This window comes from Kogia breviceps, chromosome 1 (genome assembly GCF_026419965.1).
Source record: "Kogia breviceps isolate mKogBre1 chromosome 1, mKogBre1 haplotype 1, whole genome shotgun sequence".
Lineage (NCBI taxonomy): Eukaryota > Metazoa > Chordata > Mammalia > Artiodactyla > Physeteridae > Kogia > Kogia breviceps.
The window spans coordinates 179,531,925-179,548,515 of NC_081310.1; the positions used below are offsets into that span (position 1 = coordinate 179,531,925).

Below are 16,591 nucleotides of genomic sequence, written 5' to 3' on the forward strand. Positions count from 1 at the left end.
TAAAATGAAGGGGTGGTGGCCCCTACTTTGAAGAGCTGTTGTGTGATTAAGTAAGAGACAAAGCCTGTAGGTGCTCAGCGACAGGCAACGGTGATCACGTTTACTATCCAGAGACTTCAGTATTATGGCAAGAGATGGCATTGACTGAGGGCCAGTAATGTCACCAGGGACTCTGCTAGTTCTTTTTAAACAATTTTATCTCCAGACTTCACAACCAATCCTGCAAGTAGGTAATGTTATGTCCATTCTCTAGATTAAGACACTGAACCTGGGGTGGTTTGAGGACTTGAGCAATTTCACCAGCTGGGGGGATGTGGGAGCTTGGCTTGTTGATTCTGGAGCTGGTGCTTCTCCTAATATACAACCCACCCTCCCAGCTCCTCTGAAAGGTCAAGTAAGGCCAGACAGACAGGCAGAACCACACCACCCTCTCTCCCTCCCTCACACCAACATTTCCTGAGTATCAGTTCCAAGTCCAGTGCTTTGCTGAGAAGTGTATACACTCAGATGGACACAGAAACACTTCCTGCCCTTAAGGAACTCAGCATCTGATGGAGGGAGAAGCAGGGCCACTGACCCACTGCACAGAACACATATGTATCAGTTAGCTTTTGCTGCATAACAAACAATCCCCAAACTTACTGGCTTAAAAGAAAGAACAATTATCTCTTCCAGTTCTGGGAGTTGGTTGGACAGTTTCTGCTACATTTAATCATATAAGTACACTCACCTGACAGGTCAGCCAGGCTGGAGGGCCCAACATGGCCTCATTCACCACATGTTGGCTCTTCTCCACATACCCTCAAATCTCCCAGCAGGCAAGACAGGTTTCATTACGTGGCAGAGTGCCAAGAGGGCAAAATCAAAAGCTGCAATGCCCCCTGAGGTCTAGAAGCCAGAGCTCACTTGATGTCAATTCTGCCACATTCTGTTGGTCAAAGCAAGTTATACTCCATTGCTTGGCCAGTATCTATGACATACATTTGCGGCCCATCAGGTAAGGCTTAGTGGTCAGTTCAGAATGAGTGTGAGGGGGTCAGTTTGTGCCTTAGCTAAATGGGATCATAACGGTCTAAAAATTGTTTAATTCAGATTAAAGGATGTTGAATTGCGAGGTCGTTAGAATGGGTCATATCCTTTAACCAATGGAGAAACTGAGGCAGAGTCAGCCAGTGTGTGAACAGAATCAGTACATCACAGAGCCAGTCTTCATATGAAGAAACTGAGACCCAGAAACAGGAAGTGTCTTCACCAGGTCCTACAGCAAGTTTGTGACAGAGCCAGGAGTGACTCAGGTCCCTGCCAACCAGTGCACTACTCCTCCCACTCCACCCCCTGAGGAAGCCAGAGACTGGGAATGGGCTGGACTCGGGCAGCTCGACAATCATCCCCACGAGATATGCGTCTGCTCTATCCTATCTCTGCTGTGTTTTAAATGGAGCTCTTTCTGCACACCTGGCACCACACAGGCACTTAACCACTACCTCATCTCATCATGATAGAATCGTCCCCATTTTACAGATAAGAAACCAAGGCCAGGAGAGGCAGCCGATTTGCCCAGGGTCTCACAGATGTTGGGGACCATCTGCCTGATACTGAAGCCTGAGCTTCCCATGCTGGACGCGAAGGAGCTCAACCTAGATCCAGGCCCCCGGCGGTTGAGAGGCAGCTCTGTGGCCCTCAGAGGTCTCAGGATAAAGCCCCCTGTCTGAGTAAGTGCTTCAGAGGCTTGGGTGGAGACAGCAAGGGCCAAGGTCCCTTGGAACCAGCTCTGCAAGTGGAAGGCCCCAGAACGATGCTCTGGTCCATGCCCCTCCCCCCATTTTATGGATGGAAAATTCAAGGCCAGACCAGGGCCCTCCCGCTGCACTGGGAGGCTGGGGGCAGGTGAGCAGGCCCCAGTCAGGCCGGCCAGACACACATAAGGCTGCTCTGTGGCATTCAGAGAGCACATTTATTTACAAAGCGCTTTACAAACATCAGCTTATGCCTCCCCACAGCCCCCTGCGAGGTAGGTCAGTAGTCATATCTACAGTTTACAGATGGGGAAATTGAGGCACGGAATGGGGGTGTGGCTTGTCCCATTTTAAAGAGACCTTCCCACCCCCCCCATCAAAAAATAAAATAAACAAAAAAAGCATAGATCCTGCATCCCAAAATATACCTTCTTTCTCCAAACTCTAGGGGTGCTGAGCACCTCTGATTTAATAGCGTCCCCGTGGCCAGCCTGACCAGAAGCCACAGGGACCTCAACCCCAGGGGCTGTCATTCAGCCTTGCAGATTGTCACTGACCCAGGCTGAGCAGGACCCAGCCAGTGAGGCCTGAAAGTTATAGGCAGTGGGGGCTGAGGTGACTTCATTCTGCAGACATCGGGTCAAGCAGGGAAGGGACCCCACACGGGACAGGGTAGGGATGGGCAGATCCTGGTTAGGGGAAGCTCAGAGCACATTCAGGGAAGCAGAAATGGAGGGGGGGTGGGAATCATGAGCAAAATATCCCCGGGGCTGCAGGGAGGCAGCAGGTGGAGGAGGGAGCTGAAGCTCCCCCTGGGAGGACGAGTCTGAAGTGCCCACTGGCAAATCAGGGCAGAGTCCAGTCTCCCCAGGACCCTCAGGGGCTGGGCCAGATGGGATGCTAGATGCCAAGCCCCAGTGCACTCTCTACCCATGTCCAGCCAAGCTGGGTGGAAACCCTGGCCTGGCACTTGCTCTACAGGGCCTCACTCATCTCTGCCAAGGGCTGGGATGCAATCCAGGGGCTTGAGCCTGGGTCCCCCAGAGCCGGCCGTTCTTGAGCCCGTCACTCTGCCGGGCAGCGCCAGGCCTGCGGGACCCCGCAGAGGTGGGCTGGGCTGCAGTCTTGCTCAGCTCCTCCTTGGCCCGCAGCGTACCCACGGAGGTGCTGAAAGGCCCTGCCCACAGTGGAAGGGGGGGCACCAGGATGGCCCAGCGCCCACTCCGGTAATTTCCCTGTGAGGGCTACAGCTGAGCAGAGTTGGGGGCGCAGGTCTTCCTTGTCAGTCCGGGATGGTGGGCCTGGCCCTGAGTGCGCAGTGGGTGCCCCAGGCCAGGGGTCCCTGCTATCTTGACTCCAGTCCCTCCAGGTACTCCAGGGCCACATCATAGCAGAAGTGGTACTGATCCTGGGAGAGGGAGAGAAGGAATCACCAGCCTGGTCCCTCCCTAGTACTGGGGCAAAGGGGCAAGCATGAACCCTGCCCCATCGATGGGGAGAAGGGGAGAAATGGGGGTAACATTTTGGCACCAGAGGACTAGAACCCAAGGCCCAGCTGTGGGGGCCAGATAAGGGAGAGGGGTGCTGAGGGGCCTGGCCGGGTGTGGACCGGGAAGTTGGAGGTGGCTGGGCAAGGGGTACATGGCGCCTCACCAGGGTCTCCACCATATTGGGTTTGTAGTTTCTAAGCATTTTGGCAGCAAAGAAAACGTCTACCAGGTTGTGGCAGCGGATCATCTCCAGGACCGTGGCGCAGGCGCAGAAGGTGCCGCTGCGGCCGCCCCCGTTTCTAAAGGAGAGACATGAAAGATTTGGGGTTGGGCTTGGTGGGTAGGGCGAACTCAAGGGTGAAGGGCAGGGCAGGGCCAGGGAATCCAGAAGGGAGGGGCGGGGCAGGGAACCCAGATGGGAGGAGTCAGGGAGCCCAGAGGCAAGCAGCAGGAAGAGGTTAAGGGGATAAAAGACTAGCATCCAAAGTGGAAGGTATCTAGGAAGGCAGAGCTTCCAAGAGAAACAGAGCAGATTCGAGAGAAAGGAGGCCAGACACACTCCAGCAGAAAGACACTGAGACAAAGCGAGCGACCGAAGAGGGCTGCAGAGCGGCAAGCAAAAAACCAGAGAGCAGGATAGAAAACAAACACTGGGAACGCCAGCCATCCCTAGTAACACAGATACACACCCAGTCAAACCCATGGCCTCTCACACGGAGACCCTCCCATTCCCCCAGTCCCCAGCCCTCTCCCTCCTCCACTGTTCCCTGTGACCTGGGGTGTGGGGTTCCTCTTGGGAGATGGCGGATGGACTAGGCCCTCTGTCCCCTTCTCAAGGGGTCTCTCCCACTAGAACCAAAAGCCCTCAAGGGCCAGGCCCTGCCTGACTCAGCTCCCTGAGCCTGCCCGCCATGTGCCCAGCCTGACACAGGGAAGGGTAAGTGCTGAAAGCATGAAAAAGTGGGAGGCAAAGAAGTGACTGCACCCAGACGTGAGTGAACAAATGAATCTGTGAATGAGGAATGTTGAATGAACGAATGAAAAAAGCTACACGCATGCAGGCATGAACAAAGACCAGAATTCCGTTGATTTGAAAAGTATATTGTGCGTATCATGGGCTAAACTAACTATTCTGATGAGACTCTCTCTAATTAAATTGGCAAAGTCAAACATCACACAGAGGGTACTGGGTGGGTGTTCAGGATTGAGTCCACAGCCTGGAGAGTGACTGGGCTCCTCCGTGGAAGGCAGGGCCAGCCTCGCCTGGCTGGGCGGAGTCCAGGCCGCGCTGTCTGGGAGCTCAGGGTTTGGGTGTCAGCCCTGAGGCCCCCGCTCACACTGGCCTCCGCCCCGGTCCTGCGGGGCCCTGACCCCTCCTCCCAGTCGAGGCACTCACAGGCAGTGGACGACGGTGCGCCCGTCCCCGCCCTCGGCCTGCCACTTGTCCACCTCGGCCAACAGGTGCAGGAAGGCCTTCTTGGAGTCCGGCGTGTCCCGGTACGCAGACCAGCGCAGGAACTGGAAGTGTCGCACCAGCAGGTGCCCCTCCTGCAGCTGGGGGTGCAGGCAATGAGCCAGGGGACATGAGTGCCAAGGGTTGCACGGCCCCCTGGGGACCTCAAGAGGGTCATGCAAAGCCACTCAGCCCCCCCGCCCAGGTTCTCATCCTGGAGTTCCCAGCTCACTCACCCGAGAGACGTTCTGCACCCGGAAAACGCGGGTCACCAAGTCCTCGTCCGCTGTGCCTGACACGAACTCCACCTCCATGAGGCCGTACTGCTGCCGGCCCGACTCAGGCCAGTACTGCAGGCACGGCTGGGAGCGCGGGCAGAGGGGGCGGAGCGGAGCTGAGCAGAGCCGGCCGGGCAGCTGCTGCTCACACCCACCCCCAGACTTCCACGCTTGCCCGGGGCCCACCGTTCACTCCAGACTCGCCTTCAGTTCCCCCCACATCCCACCGCTCACCCATCAGACGGCAGTGCAGGCCCGTCCCGGTGCGTTTGTCCTGACACACTCAGGTCAGCCGAGGCAAACCCTTTATAGTGGTACACGGACACTCACTGCCGTGCCACGAGACAGCTACAGCCGACACACTCACCAGCACACACACCTACATGAAGTTGCCTCTTCCAGGGACAGGCCTCAGATCACCCCCACCCACGCCAGCACCCCTGCCCCACGGCCCTCTCTCCTGCTGCCTCGGCCCTCCAGCATCAGCTCACAGACGTGAGGTGTCCCTGTGCTGCAACACAGCTCAGCACCCCGGCTCCTGCCCCAAGATCCCTCCGTGCAGTCAGGGTCCTAAATGTACTCCCTCCAGGCCACAGAGTCAAAACAGTGGAGGGACACAGGAGAAGCAGCCCCCACACACATACATACACGGGTCCTCTGGGCAGCTGGTCCGAGGCCCCAGCTTCTAGCAGCCTTCTAGCAAGGCTCTTCCTTTCTCTGGGCCCCGGTTTCTCCATCTGCGAAATGGTCCCTAGGCTCCTCCCAGACAACACCATGCTCCATCTGCCTCCATCTCTGACCACGAAGAGAAGACACTACCTTCCTCCTTTGCCTGGGGGCCTGGCAACTCCTTGCAGTCAGGACTTTACACATGCTGCTCCCTCTCCATGGACCACTCATCTCCCACCTCTTCACCTAGTTAACTCTACCCTTCCTATACGTCTCAGCTCAGATATTACCTCCTCCAGGAAGCCCTCCCTGATCCATCATCCCCCCAGGCTCCTGTGTGTCCCTGTGCCAGCTCCATGATAGCCCTCTCCCTCTGCTGTCATGATCAGTTTTTGTGCCTGCTTACCCCTGGACCGTGAGATCTGGGAGGGGCCGTGTGTTCTTCTGTCTCCCCACCAGGCTGACAGGAAGTGGCCCGTGAGGAAAGTTGGTTGAATGAATGAGCAAACGGGTGACCAGTGAATGACATCTGTGTGAGACTCCCTATGGGTCCCTCACCTCCATCTTAGCAAGGGCAGGTCCTTGCCACATGGGATTCCCTGCCCAGGTGCTGGAGCCCATTACCCTGCAGTTCTAGGTCATTTATACCAAGCGCCTAACTTGCAAAGAACCCAGTTAACAATCTTCCCCAGGCAGCCATTAAGAGGCTGTCATGCTCATTTTACAGCAAATCTTCCTGGGCCTCCTGGGATGGGGACCTGGGGAGAGTGGGGGCCCAGAGATCTAGAGAAGATGGTCATGCAGGGTGGAAGGCTGGGCGTCTGTACCTCCCAGGAGTTCCAGCTTTGGGAGCCCTGAAAGGAAATGAGGGTAGCTGCCCCTAGGCTGAAATCACTGACCAGTGTCTGGACCAACCTCAGAAGCGACTGTCACCCTCATCATCTTCATCCCTGCCATGTACTGAGCATGACACAGTGCTATGTGTCCGGCATGACACAGTGCTAAGCATACATCTCACATGGTCCTGACAATAACCCCTGAGAGAACAGGTGCTATGATAGTCCCCATTTCACAGAGAAGGAAGCTGAGGCTCAGAGAGGTAGATTAACTTACCCTAGATCAAACAGTCAGAAGGTAAGGAGGCTGGAATTTTACTCTGCCTCAAAGGCCCCCATCATGAGCAGTTTCGTTGAGTGACTGAAAAAGCAGAGGCTCTGGGAGGAGGCAGCCCAGGGTAGGGGGCACAGCTCTGCCACTGCCCAGCTATGTGACCTTGGAGAAGTCACTTCACCTCTCTGGGTCTTAATTTTCTTACCTGAAGCCCATAAGTGCAAAGCAGAGTCCCTGGCATACATCAGATGCTCCATAAAGAACAGCTATTTTTCTCTAGTCTGAGCCTTGTTTTACAGACAAGGAAACTGAGGCTCTGGGAAGAAGTAGGACACATCTAAGGTCCCTACTCAGCAAGCAGGTGGCAGAGCTGGGTTCCAACCACTGACTTTTGAGATGTGCCCTTGAACACACTGAGGTCCTAGGCTGAAGGTAGCCAGCCTGCCAGGCCAGCGGGGCCCTCACCCAGGCAGAGTTGGACTGGTGTAGTTGGTTGAGCATGACAATGGAGGTGCACCCGTAGTCGTAGACCAGCCGCCAGAAGTCGGGCGTGGTGCTCTGCAGTGGGTGCAGGGTCACAATGAAGGCTGCGCTCCGCGTGTAGCTCTGCAGGGAAACCAGGACTCAGTGCCCTGACATTGCCAAGCCTCTGCAACAGACTGTCCTCCTGCCCTGCCCACCACAGCTCTGCCCCCAAAGGACCAGGCTGCCTCCAGGGGCCCAATTTGGAGGCTGCCCAGCAACTAAGGCCTGAGTTGATGGGGTGAGTCCCCAGACCTCTAATGCCCAAGCTCATGGCCCCCAGGAGCTAAACAGCAAAAGGTTCTCAGTGGGTGGCAATGGGAGCTTGGGCATGGTAGGCAGAGGCTGGCCAAGCTTGCTCCCTGCCTCAGTGCCTTTGCACCTGCTATTCCTGTTGCCAGGAACAAATTTCCCAAGTGTATACACGGCTCTCTCCCTCACTTCTTTCTGGTCTTTGCTTAACTTCACCTCTTCAAAGTGGCCCTCCTTACGAACTCATTAAAAATTGCCACACACATACCCCAAGACCCACATTAAATACTTCTTCTGCCTGGTTGTTTTTGTAGAAATTACCAGCGACTGACATTCCATTGCATATTTGTTTGTTGACTGTCTCAACCCATATTCCCCAAATACAAGGTACAGGAGGGCAGAGATTTCAGGGTATGGCTAGTGCCCAGAACTTTGTAGGGGTTCAATAACTATTTTTGAATAAATAAATAGCTAGGTCCCTTCCAACTCCACGGATAAAAGGTCTGAGACCCCAACCCAGGACCCCAGACCAGTGACCGGTACTGACTCTGTTCCCTGATCCCAACCTGGCCCCTCCAGGTGGGCTGGCACCAGCCTTCCCCCCTTTCAGTGCTCCAGCCCCAAGCCTCCTCCTGGTGCCCTGCCTTGACCCACCTGTGCCATGTCCCCCTCCTTCTCCTGATGCTCTTCTCTTCCCAACCCTCCCCAGGACTCACTGAAGGCTCCCTGATAGCCAGCTCCTGAAGGCCAGGCCCAGCCAGACTCCAAAACTCAGGCCTGGGCACCCAGTGGAGCTCCCTGCAGACTTAACCACCCGCAACAGACCCCAGCTGGCCCCGAGATTAGCTCACTACAACCCAAGCATCAGGGCCTCCTGGCTCCTGGGACTCATGGTTCATGAGCCAAAAGGCTTTGCATGGCTGGGATCAAGTGTGTGAGATATCACGGCCCCAGGGAAGCTTCGCCACCTTACTCACCCATTCCCATCCAAGGCCAGGGAGCCAATGGGACCCCTGGGGCCGCCCCCCCACTTGCCTTCAGCTCGCTCCAGGAAGCCCCTGGGAAGCAAGTGTGGGAGCTTTCCCTCCTTAGAGAAACCCCACTGTCCCCTGCACCTGCGTGCCAAGCGGCCCTGGCCAGGAACTGGGCCAAGAAAGGCCCATCTCCCTCGTCCCTGCTGTAGTGGAACCTCCCTCCCCACAGCTCTCATTTCCACGTGGAGGGACATCCAGTGGTGACACACCTGGCCTCGGCTCGCCTTCATGCACTCCTCCCATGGGCGGTTTGGGATGAGGACCGAGTGCGCTGAGCTCGGCCCCTTCCCACCTTCCCTTTTTTTCCAGGCCGGCCTGTCCTCGGAAGGTTTGCATTCAACTGCTGCTGCTTCCTGCCTGCAGTAAAGGCCTATCGCTGACGTAGGGGGCGTGTGTGGGGCTGTGGCTGGACAGCTGTGTCCGGCAGGACAGGTCTGCCTGCCTGAGGGGTGAAGGAGCAGCCAGCCCACTTAGCCACATCGCTGAAGTCACATTCTCCAGTGTCACTGGCTTTCTTAAAATGGTCACATTTTACCTCCACCTGTCTGGCCCCTACACCTCTCTCAACTGGGTCCAGTTTGGGAAGGAGTGAGGGGACACTCACAGACTCATCCCCCTCAGGTAGCAGCAGCACCGGGGAGTTATTCACTGGACCCTAAAGCCCCTGCTCTGCTTGCAATGCCCAATAAAGGCGGTGGAGCCCCCTGAGCTGGGAGCAAGGGAAGGGGCTCCTAAACAGCTCCTGAGCCCTCAGACCATGGCCAGGCTGGGTCCAGGGAACAAGTCACTACTCCAGGCCAGGTCCTGGGCAGGCTCTAGCTCGACCACCCCAAGACGAGCTCCCCTGGCTCCAGATATCAAATCTCAAGTCCCAACCCCAAACCCTCCCAGCCTCCCCAGTCAAAGCCCTCGAATCACTCATCCTACCTCAGGCTCTGCTGGGCCTGACCCTGGAGACAGCCCTGTCTGAACTCCACCACCTAGACTTCTATTCAGGCCAGGGGTAATACCTAAGGAGGAGCACTGGCTTAAGTGCCCTGAATGGAAGGTCCTTGGAGGAAGGAGGACCACACAATGGGCCTGGTCCCAAGAAAGGCAGAGGGTCCCCCTAATCAGAGCCCTCAGCTCTGTCCCCCTGGCTCCCGGACCTTCCCAGATGCTGCTGGGTGGGAGAGTCCCAGAGCCCACCCCACCCCTGTGCCCTCACGTCTGTCAGGGCTGCGTTGATGTAGTTGTTGGGGTCCCCGTCGGTGGAGATGAGGAAGGGCAGGCAGCGGTCAGGCGGCAGGACATCCATGCTGCGGTTCTTGTCCCGGTTCCGGGGCAGCAGGGCGATGCTGCACTCCTCCACATCCAGCGGCGGCGTGACCGAGTTCAGCGTCTACAAGGAGTGGGGAGAGGAAAGGGAGGGGACTCCTGTGTTGGTGGGGCCTCCTCCCAGCCCCATGAAGGAGATGGGGCTGGGTTATTAGGCCCATTTAAAGGATGGAGAAACTGAGGTCCAGAGGGAAGGGAGGGAGGGAGGGATGCAGGCTCCCTGTCTCCAGGATGCACGGTGCCTGGACAGAGCTCTGGAGACTGGAGTCTGCCTCCTCACCACCTATGTAACTTTAGACAAGCTACTGTATCTCTCAGCCTCATTTTCCCTCAACTGTAAAATGGGATAATAATATGCCCACCTCAAGGGGCTGCTGGGAGGATAAGTGAGATAATATCAAGCCTGGCACATGCACAGCCTTCAAGACACAGGTGGGGCCATGAGGATCATCACCAGGTGCTTGCAAGGGGCTAAGCCCTGAAACCCCACATCTTCCACAAAGCAGACTCCAGGGACCTGACACAGGTGGTCACCTTCCTCCATCGTGGCCTGTCAAGGGACACCTGGCACAATAGCAAGCCAGGGACTCTGGGTCACCTCCCCTACCCTCCTGCCTTCATGCCTCACGCATCCTGATTCGCGGGGTCTCCATTTCTTCTCCTGTTCTTGGGGCTCCCTATCAGGGAACCCAGTCTCTCACGGTCCTCAGGGCTCAATATCCTTCTCCAGGAATCACAGAGAACATTTCCTGTGACATCACTCTATGCCGGTCCTAGAGCGCCAGGCACCCGGCATGTACCACCAAACCCTCACGGGAACCTTGGAGTAGAAAGGACATCTGGGGTCTCTCCCTACCCAGTGACCACGCTCAAACGTCTCTGGAGAACCAGCCTTCTCCCATCTCAGTCACGTGACACGGTGAGCCTGGCCCTGCCCCCAGAACCAGGCTTAGGCCAATCAGTGTGCTCCATCTCTCTGGTCCCAGTGACCAGCTCAGAAATGGGCACATGAGAGTCTGGTTGGGACTTCTATTGGGGCTGCTGGGAGCACGAAGTGCCCTCTTTCAGAGTCTTCTGACAGCAGAGATAACGTAAGCCTGGCACTGGGAGGGGCCAGAGTGTGGGTCTGAGAATGAAGCCAAAAACAGAAGAAAGCAGAACCAAAAATGGACAGAGACTAAATCCTGGCATCATCATTTGAACCCCTGGATCCAGTCATAACTAAAGCTGCACCACCCTCAGACTTTTCAGTTACGAGAGCCACTGAGCTGGACTTGTATCACTTGCAACCAAAAGAATCCTAATGATTACAAAGACTGCAAGGACAATATTAACTATCTTTCTTTTCTGGTAAGAAAACTGTGGTTTAGAGAGGTAAAGGGATTTGTTCAAGGTTATTCACAGCTCTTAACTAGGTAAGCCAGGATTTGAACCCAGGTTATCTGACTTCAAAGCCTGGGCTCTTAACACCTCTTCCACTGTCTCTAAGTCCTTCCTAGTAACCCAGCTCTGTGCGTCTTGCTTGGCCCTCAGTGACTCCTACAGCACTGAGGACCTCCCAATACTACACACCTACACACACGCACGCGCACACACACACACTCACTCACATACTCACAAACCACACCTACACACGTACACTCACGCCCCACCTGGAACTCCTCCCGCAGCTGGGAGGAATTACTCTGAGGGTCAATGCGGATCATCTCCTTGTAGGTGGCCTTGAATTCGCTGACAGGGATGGTGGTCTCCCCACACAGGCAAGCCTCCAGGATTGCATCATGGATAAAGATGTACTGCTCCTGGAGCAGGAGACGAGAATGTGAGGAACCAGGAGGGGAGCAGAAGTTAGAGATTTTAGGGTTGAGGGGGGAGGCAAGCTCATGTTTGAGGCCGGGTTGCTCTGAGGTGGAGTCCAACCACCTGTTACTACAGGTTGGACCCACTGTACCTGAAACAACCTTCAGGGATGTTTGCTCACTTATCTCATATTTCATCCCCATAACAACCCTACGAGAAGCTCTGAAGGTGAGGGGACAGCCCAGAGTCACACATCTAGTGAGACAAACCCAGTAAGCATTATGTCTTGACCATAGAACCTATGACCCTGGCCCAGTGCTGTTTGACCTCACCCAACTGAACACAGTGGAGCTGAGTTTGGCAGGACCCTAAGAGGCTGGCCAGCCAAGTTCAGGGATGGGAAAGAACAAGGGGACATCCTAGGACACCCTTCTGACACACTCCACAGGTTTCGAGCTCCTGCACGAGGGACACTCCTGCTGGAGGGGAAGTGGGGAGAGGGCTGCATCTCCACCTCAGTCTGGATCATGTTGACGCGCCGGGAGCAGAGGGTCTTCACGCAGTTGTAAATGTCCACGACGCCCTCACACTCCGCCATGTCCAGCATCACATCCAGAACGATGTAGCAACCTGTGCGGCCAGTGCCCGCGCTGGGGAGAGAGCAGCCCAGGCCAGGTCAGGGCCTTGGGGAGGAAGCCCGGGACCAAGCAGAAGAAGAGAAGAGGGTGCCTGGGGCCCCTGGCCATATCTACACCACACAGGGGATGGGGGATACAGGAGGAGCCAGGGACAAGGCTGCCTGGAAGAGTTCTGGTGAAATGGGATAGAGGACAGAGTGGGGGCTGGGCCTTGGGGAAGAAGAGGAAAGAAAGTGTAGGGAGAATGCAGATGTGAAACCAGCCCAACTTAGCAGCTGTGACTCAGGGAGAGGAACAAAGGTGCTGCTCAGAGAACACTAATCCAAGAATGTTCTGGTCTCCTGGATGTCCCCAAATCCCCTGCACATCCTTCAAAGCCCTACGCACTCAAACCCACTCACATACTCAGTGGCTCCTCCAGCAGATGTCACGCTTCTGAGCTCCCAGAGCAATTTGGGTGGACTTTTATCAAAACCTTCCTTCCTGCTCCGTGGTCATTGTTTATGTGGCTGTCTCCCTCACCAACTGGGAGCTCCTTGAGAGCTGGGCTGGGTCGGACCCAACTCTGGGATCCTCACATTCAGCACCAGGTTGAGCAGAGTTGAGAGGAGGGGGGAGGACAAAGATGACACCAAGATCTCAAGCTTGAAAATGGCAATAGCAAAGTGTCGGCCAAGACGCACAGCCACCGGGTCTCCTGTACACCGCTGCTGGGGACTTGAATTAGTTCAACGACTTTGGAAAACTGTTTGTAGTAACTAGTAAGGCTGAACATCCACAAAGAGCAATTCCACTCCTACGTACATACCTCCCTAGAAGGTGTGTGTGTGTCGGCCAAAAGACATGTAATAGAATGTCCTTAGTAGCACTATTCATAATAGCTCAAAGCTGGAAATGCCTATCCATAGCAGAGTGGATAAACGCATTGTGGTTTATTCACCCAGTGGAATAGGATACAATATGGATGACCCTTATAAACGTAAGGTTAAGGGAAAGTCAGATTCCAAAGTGCACCTGATGTATGATTCCATTTATACAAACTTCAGAAGCATGCAAAATGAATCTATGGTTTAGAAGTCAGGATAGTGATTGCTCTGGAAGGGAGGAGGGGGGTACAGACAAGAAGGGGGCCCAGGGGCACACTTGCTCAAAGGAAGCAAACGGAACTCAGTCCTGCCTGGTGCCTCGCCAACCCCTCACCCCCTCCATGCCTCCAGCACCCCCTCGGCATCTGAGAGAAGGGCCTCCCCAGGTCTTGGGGAGCACACGAGGGTGCCAACCCCAGAGCCAAAGCTCAAAGGGCAAAGGGCCCCTGGTGGTCATTCTCCCCCGTCCTCTGTCTCTGAGCAGGATGGACCCAAGCCCAGTCTCATTTAGGGACCTCCAACAGCCCCATTCCCCGCCCCTCTTCTCCCTGGGCTTCCCGGCACCCCACCTGCAGTGGATGACAATGGGCCCAGCATCAGGGGGCGTGGAGGCCTTCACACGCCGGATGAAGGCCAGCAGCCCCGTGGCGTGGTAAGGGACGCCGTGCTCCGGCCACGCCGTGAAGTGGAACTGGCGGACCTCATGGCGGGCAGAGTAGCCTCTCTGGGGAGACAAGAGTAGTAACAGAGTCCCTGCTGGCGTCTAGCAGACCCTTGCTGTGTGCCGGGCACTGGGTGAGCATCTCACCGCAAGAACTCAGTTCACCCCAAGGAGACTCACGAGGTGGGTATTAAGGATTCCTTGTACAGGTGAGAAAACTAAGGCTCGAAAGAGGAGAGACCACTTGCCCGAAGTTAGACGAGACAGATATTATGCAGGAGTTGGCCTGGCATCTTCCTGATGCCAAGCCTGCGTTATTAGTCACCCACCTCTACCGCCTGGGTTACACAACAGCCCTAGGAGGTCATTTTGACTCTCCAGGTCTTAGTTCGAAGGGGGAAGACTATCTTTCTTCTGAGGATTTTACAGACGATCAAATGGGACCATGATTAGGAAGATCTGCTCATCCCTGACCCTGTGGCCTTTCATGAGTGACATTACCACTCTGGGCTTTACTTTCCTTAACTGTAAAATGGGGCTAAGGGCAAAGGCCTAAACCCACAGAGCTTTCCAGGGCTGAAACAATATGTGCAACGGGCTTATTAGCACAGCGCCCAGCACAGAACAGGACGGGCACCTGGGCTGAGATCCTCATCATCCTCATCGCCTCGACTTCCTCTTGGAGTCGCCAGCAAAGACGGCTACCTTTCTACCCGTCCACGGTAACTCCCAGCAGTTACGGAGTAGCTGCCTTGCTGGGCAGGTGCCCTTCCCACCCTCCGCTCCTGGGCTGGGGGAGGTGGGCTCTGTCCCACCTCTCAGGCAGCCTGGGAAGGGCCCCATGACGACAGGAGACTCACCCGCTCCAGGGCAAAGCTGCGCACGACATACTCCGCTAGGATCTCCGTCTTCACCAGCGTGATCTTGATGTCCCCGTACATGTCCGAGTCCTCTGGCCAGTACCGCGAGCATTTCACCTGGAGTCCCCGCGGGGCAGGCTCAGCGGGCTCTTCACTGCCCCCTGGCCCGCCACACCCGTCCCCCACGGCCCCACTTACCCTGCCCACCTCCACCAGCTTGGTGATCATGACAATACTGGAACAGTGCTCCTGCCACACCATGCGCCAGAAGTCGTAGATCATCTCGGGCTTCGGCCCTGGGGGCACAGAGGGTGCTTGTCCCTGAGGCCAGGTCTCCACCCAGGCCCAGCACACGGCTGCCCCGCACCACCACCCCAGGCCAGGAGACTCCTGAGCCCCAAATGGGGGCTTCGTGCTCACCCCGCACACACACACACCCCACCAACTGCCAACCTATGCCTGTTGGGCCCTGGGGGTGGGCATTATCAGGGAGGGCCTGCCTGGAGACCCCCCTCATCCCGAGCGCAACCCAAGAAGCAGAGCTGGAGGGCCACGGCACAAGTCTCCAGGCGGGATGGACAGATGGACAGCTGGGCGGGAAGACGCAGCCAGAGGGACCCAGGCGGCCCCCAGACCGAGAGACACAATCCACACCCGAGAGGACCGAGTCTGGCTGGCCCTTTTGCACGCAGACAGACAGCTGGACCAGGAGCTACAAGTGGGTGGTACACATCAGGGGATCAAAAACACAAAGAGGGGGTGGAGATGGATGGCCAGATTGCAGACACCCAGTCAGAGTGGGGCTCAGACAGGCAGAGAGACAGATGGGAGGCAGGCAGATAAGCAGGGAAGGCAGGAAGGCAGGCAGAGGGCACTCAACACACTGAGGGGCACATGGGCAGAGGTGCCAGGTACCTTGAGTAGCTATGAAGTGGTTTGACCTGTGGTAACCCTGGAACAGGAGAAGAGGGTGTGTTAAGACCCCAGGGAGCAGCCCCTCACTTGCTCAGGCCCCCTCCGCCCTCCTCTCCCAGAAGCTGCACTCCCCACCCCCCGGGAACTGCCCCACCCTCCTGACCAGGGTGACCCTGTCCTCCCAGTCCCCAAGTAAGGAAGGAAGTACAGCTTAGACACCAGTGTCTCAGGTTTAAACCCATCTTTGCTATGTGACTCTAGGGAGGACACAACTCCTTTATGGGCCTAGAGGGCCTCCCCATTCATAAATTGGGAATAATTATCCACAATCTGCTTACAACCCGGCTGCTGTTTGAAGACAAATAAATTGCGGGGTGACCCTGTTCCTAAAGCCCCAGAGACCCTAAGCAACCCCAGATCCTAGGCTGGGTCTTGTCAGCTATCCCAGCCCCCCTCAGGGCAACCAGAAAGGGCAATGCCCCTCCCGACGACCCCAGTCACCCAGAGCTTGGGTGGCCAGATGAAGGCTTCAGGTTAGGAGCAAATGAGCACAGGAGTTGCTCATGGCCCTTAGATGAAATGTGTTTTAAAATCTTTGAAACCAATAATAAAAACAATAACAAATTATTAAAATAATTATTTATTAAAATAATAATACATTTTTGAGGCCCTATTATGGTCACATACTGTGCTAAGCACTTTACCTACATGATCCCCCACAAAAGAGAGGCCAAGAGCTACTTCGTCCTCCATCCCCAGAGCCCTCAGGCTGAGAAGTGGAACCAGCCAGACTCCATTCCCACCCTGGGCCCTTAGCCACCCATGAGGTCCTGCCCACAGGAGACACCCAGGGAATCAATGTAGGCAACACGGGACAGGTAAGAAGTACCGGTACAAGAGAAACAGCCAAGCTGTTTGGCTGTTTGGCTGTTTGGCCGAGCCAAGCTCGGCCACTTGCCTCAAGTTCACACCCTCAGTACAGCTCCCAGC

General features: G+C 55.9%; 1 protein-coding gene across 9 annotated transcripts in view; it reads right to left on the bottom strand.

The window, feature by feature from the left end:
* Positions 1-1,935: 1,935 nt before the first annotated feature.
* LOC131768258 (receptor-type tyrosine-protein phosphatase U) overlaps positions 1,936-16,591 on the bottom strand; it is an 80,859-nt gene continuing 66,203 nt past the window's right edge. For 4 of the 9 annotated variants that reach the window (XM_067013188.1, XM_059035865.2, XM_067013181.1 and 1 more), the window contains 12 exons: positions 15,602-15,638; positions 14,885-14,982; positions 14,687-14,803; positions 13,735-13,889; positions 12,176-12,311; positions 11,514-11,663; positions 9,752-9,925; positions 7,202-7,342; positions 4,916-5,041; positions 4,623-4,780; positions 3,390-3,525; positions 1,936-3,144 (listed from right to left, as the gene is read on the bottom strand). In XM_067013188.1, the coding sequence (XP_066869289.1) occupies positions 3,082-3,144; positions 3,390-3,525; positions 4,623-4,780; positions 4,916-5,041; positions 7,202-7,342; positions 9,752-9,925; positions 11,514-11,663; positions 12,176-12,311; positions 13,735-13,889; positions 14,687-14,803; positions 14,885-14,982; positions 15,602-15,638 (1,491 nt within the window). In that variant the 3' untranslated portion in view covers positions 1,936-3,081. Of the gene's footprint in view, positions 3,145-3,389; positions 3,526-4,622; positions 4,781-4,915; positions 5,042-7,201; positions 7,343-9,751; positions 9,926-11,513; positions 11,664-12,175; positions 12,312-13,734; positions 13,890-14,686; positions 14,983-15,601; positions 15,639-16,591 lie in introns of all 9 variants that reach the window. The other 5 variants (XM_059083972.2, XM_067013158.1, XM_067013170.1 and 2 more) reach the window with 2 other exon arrangements.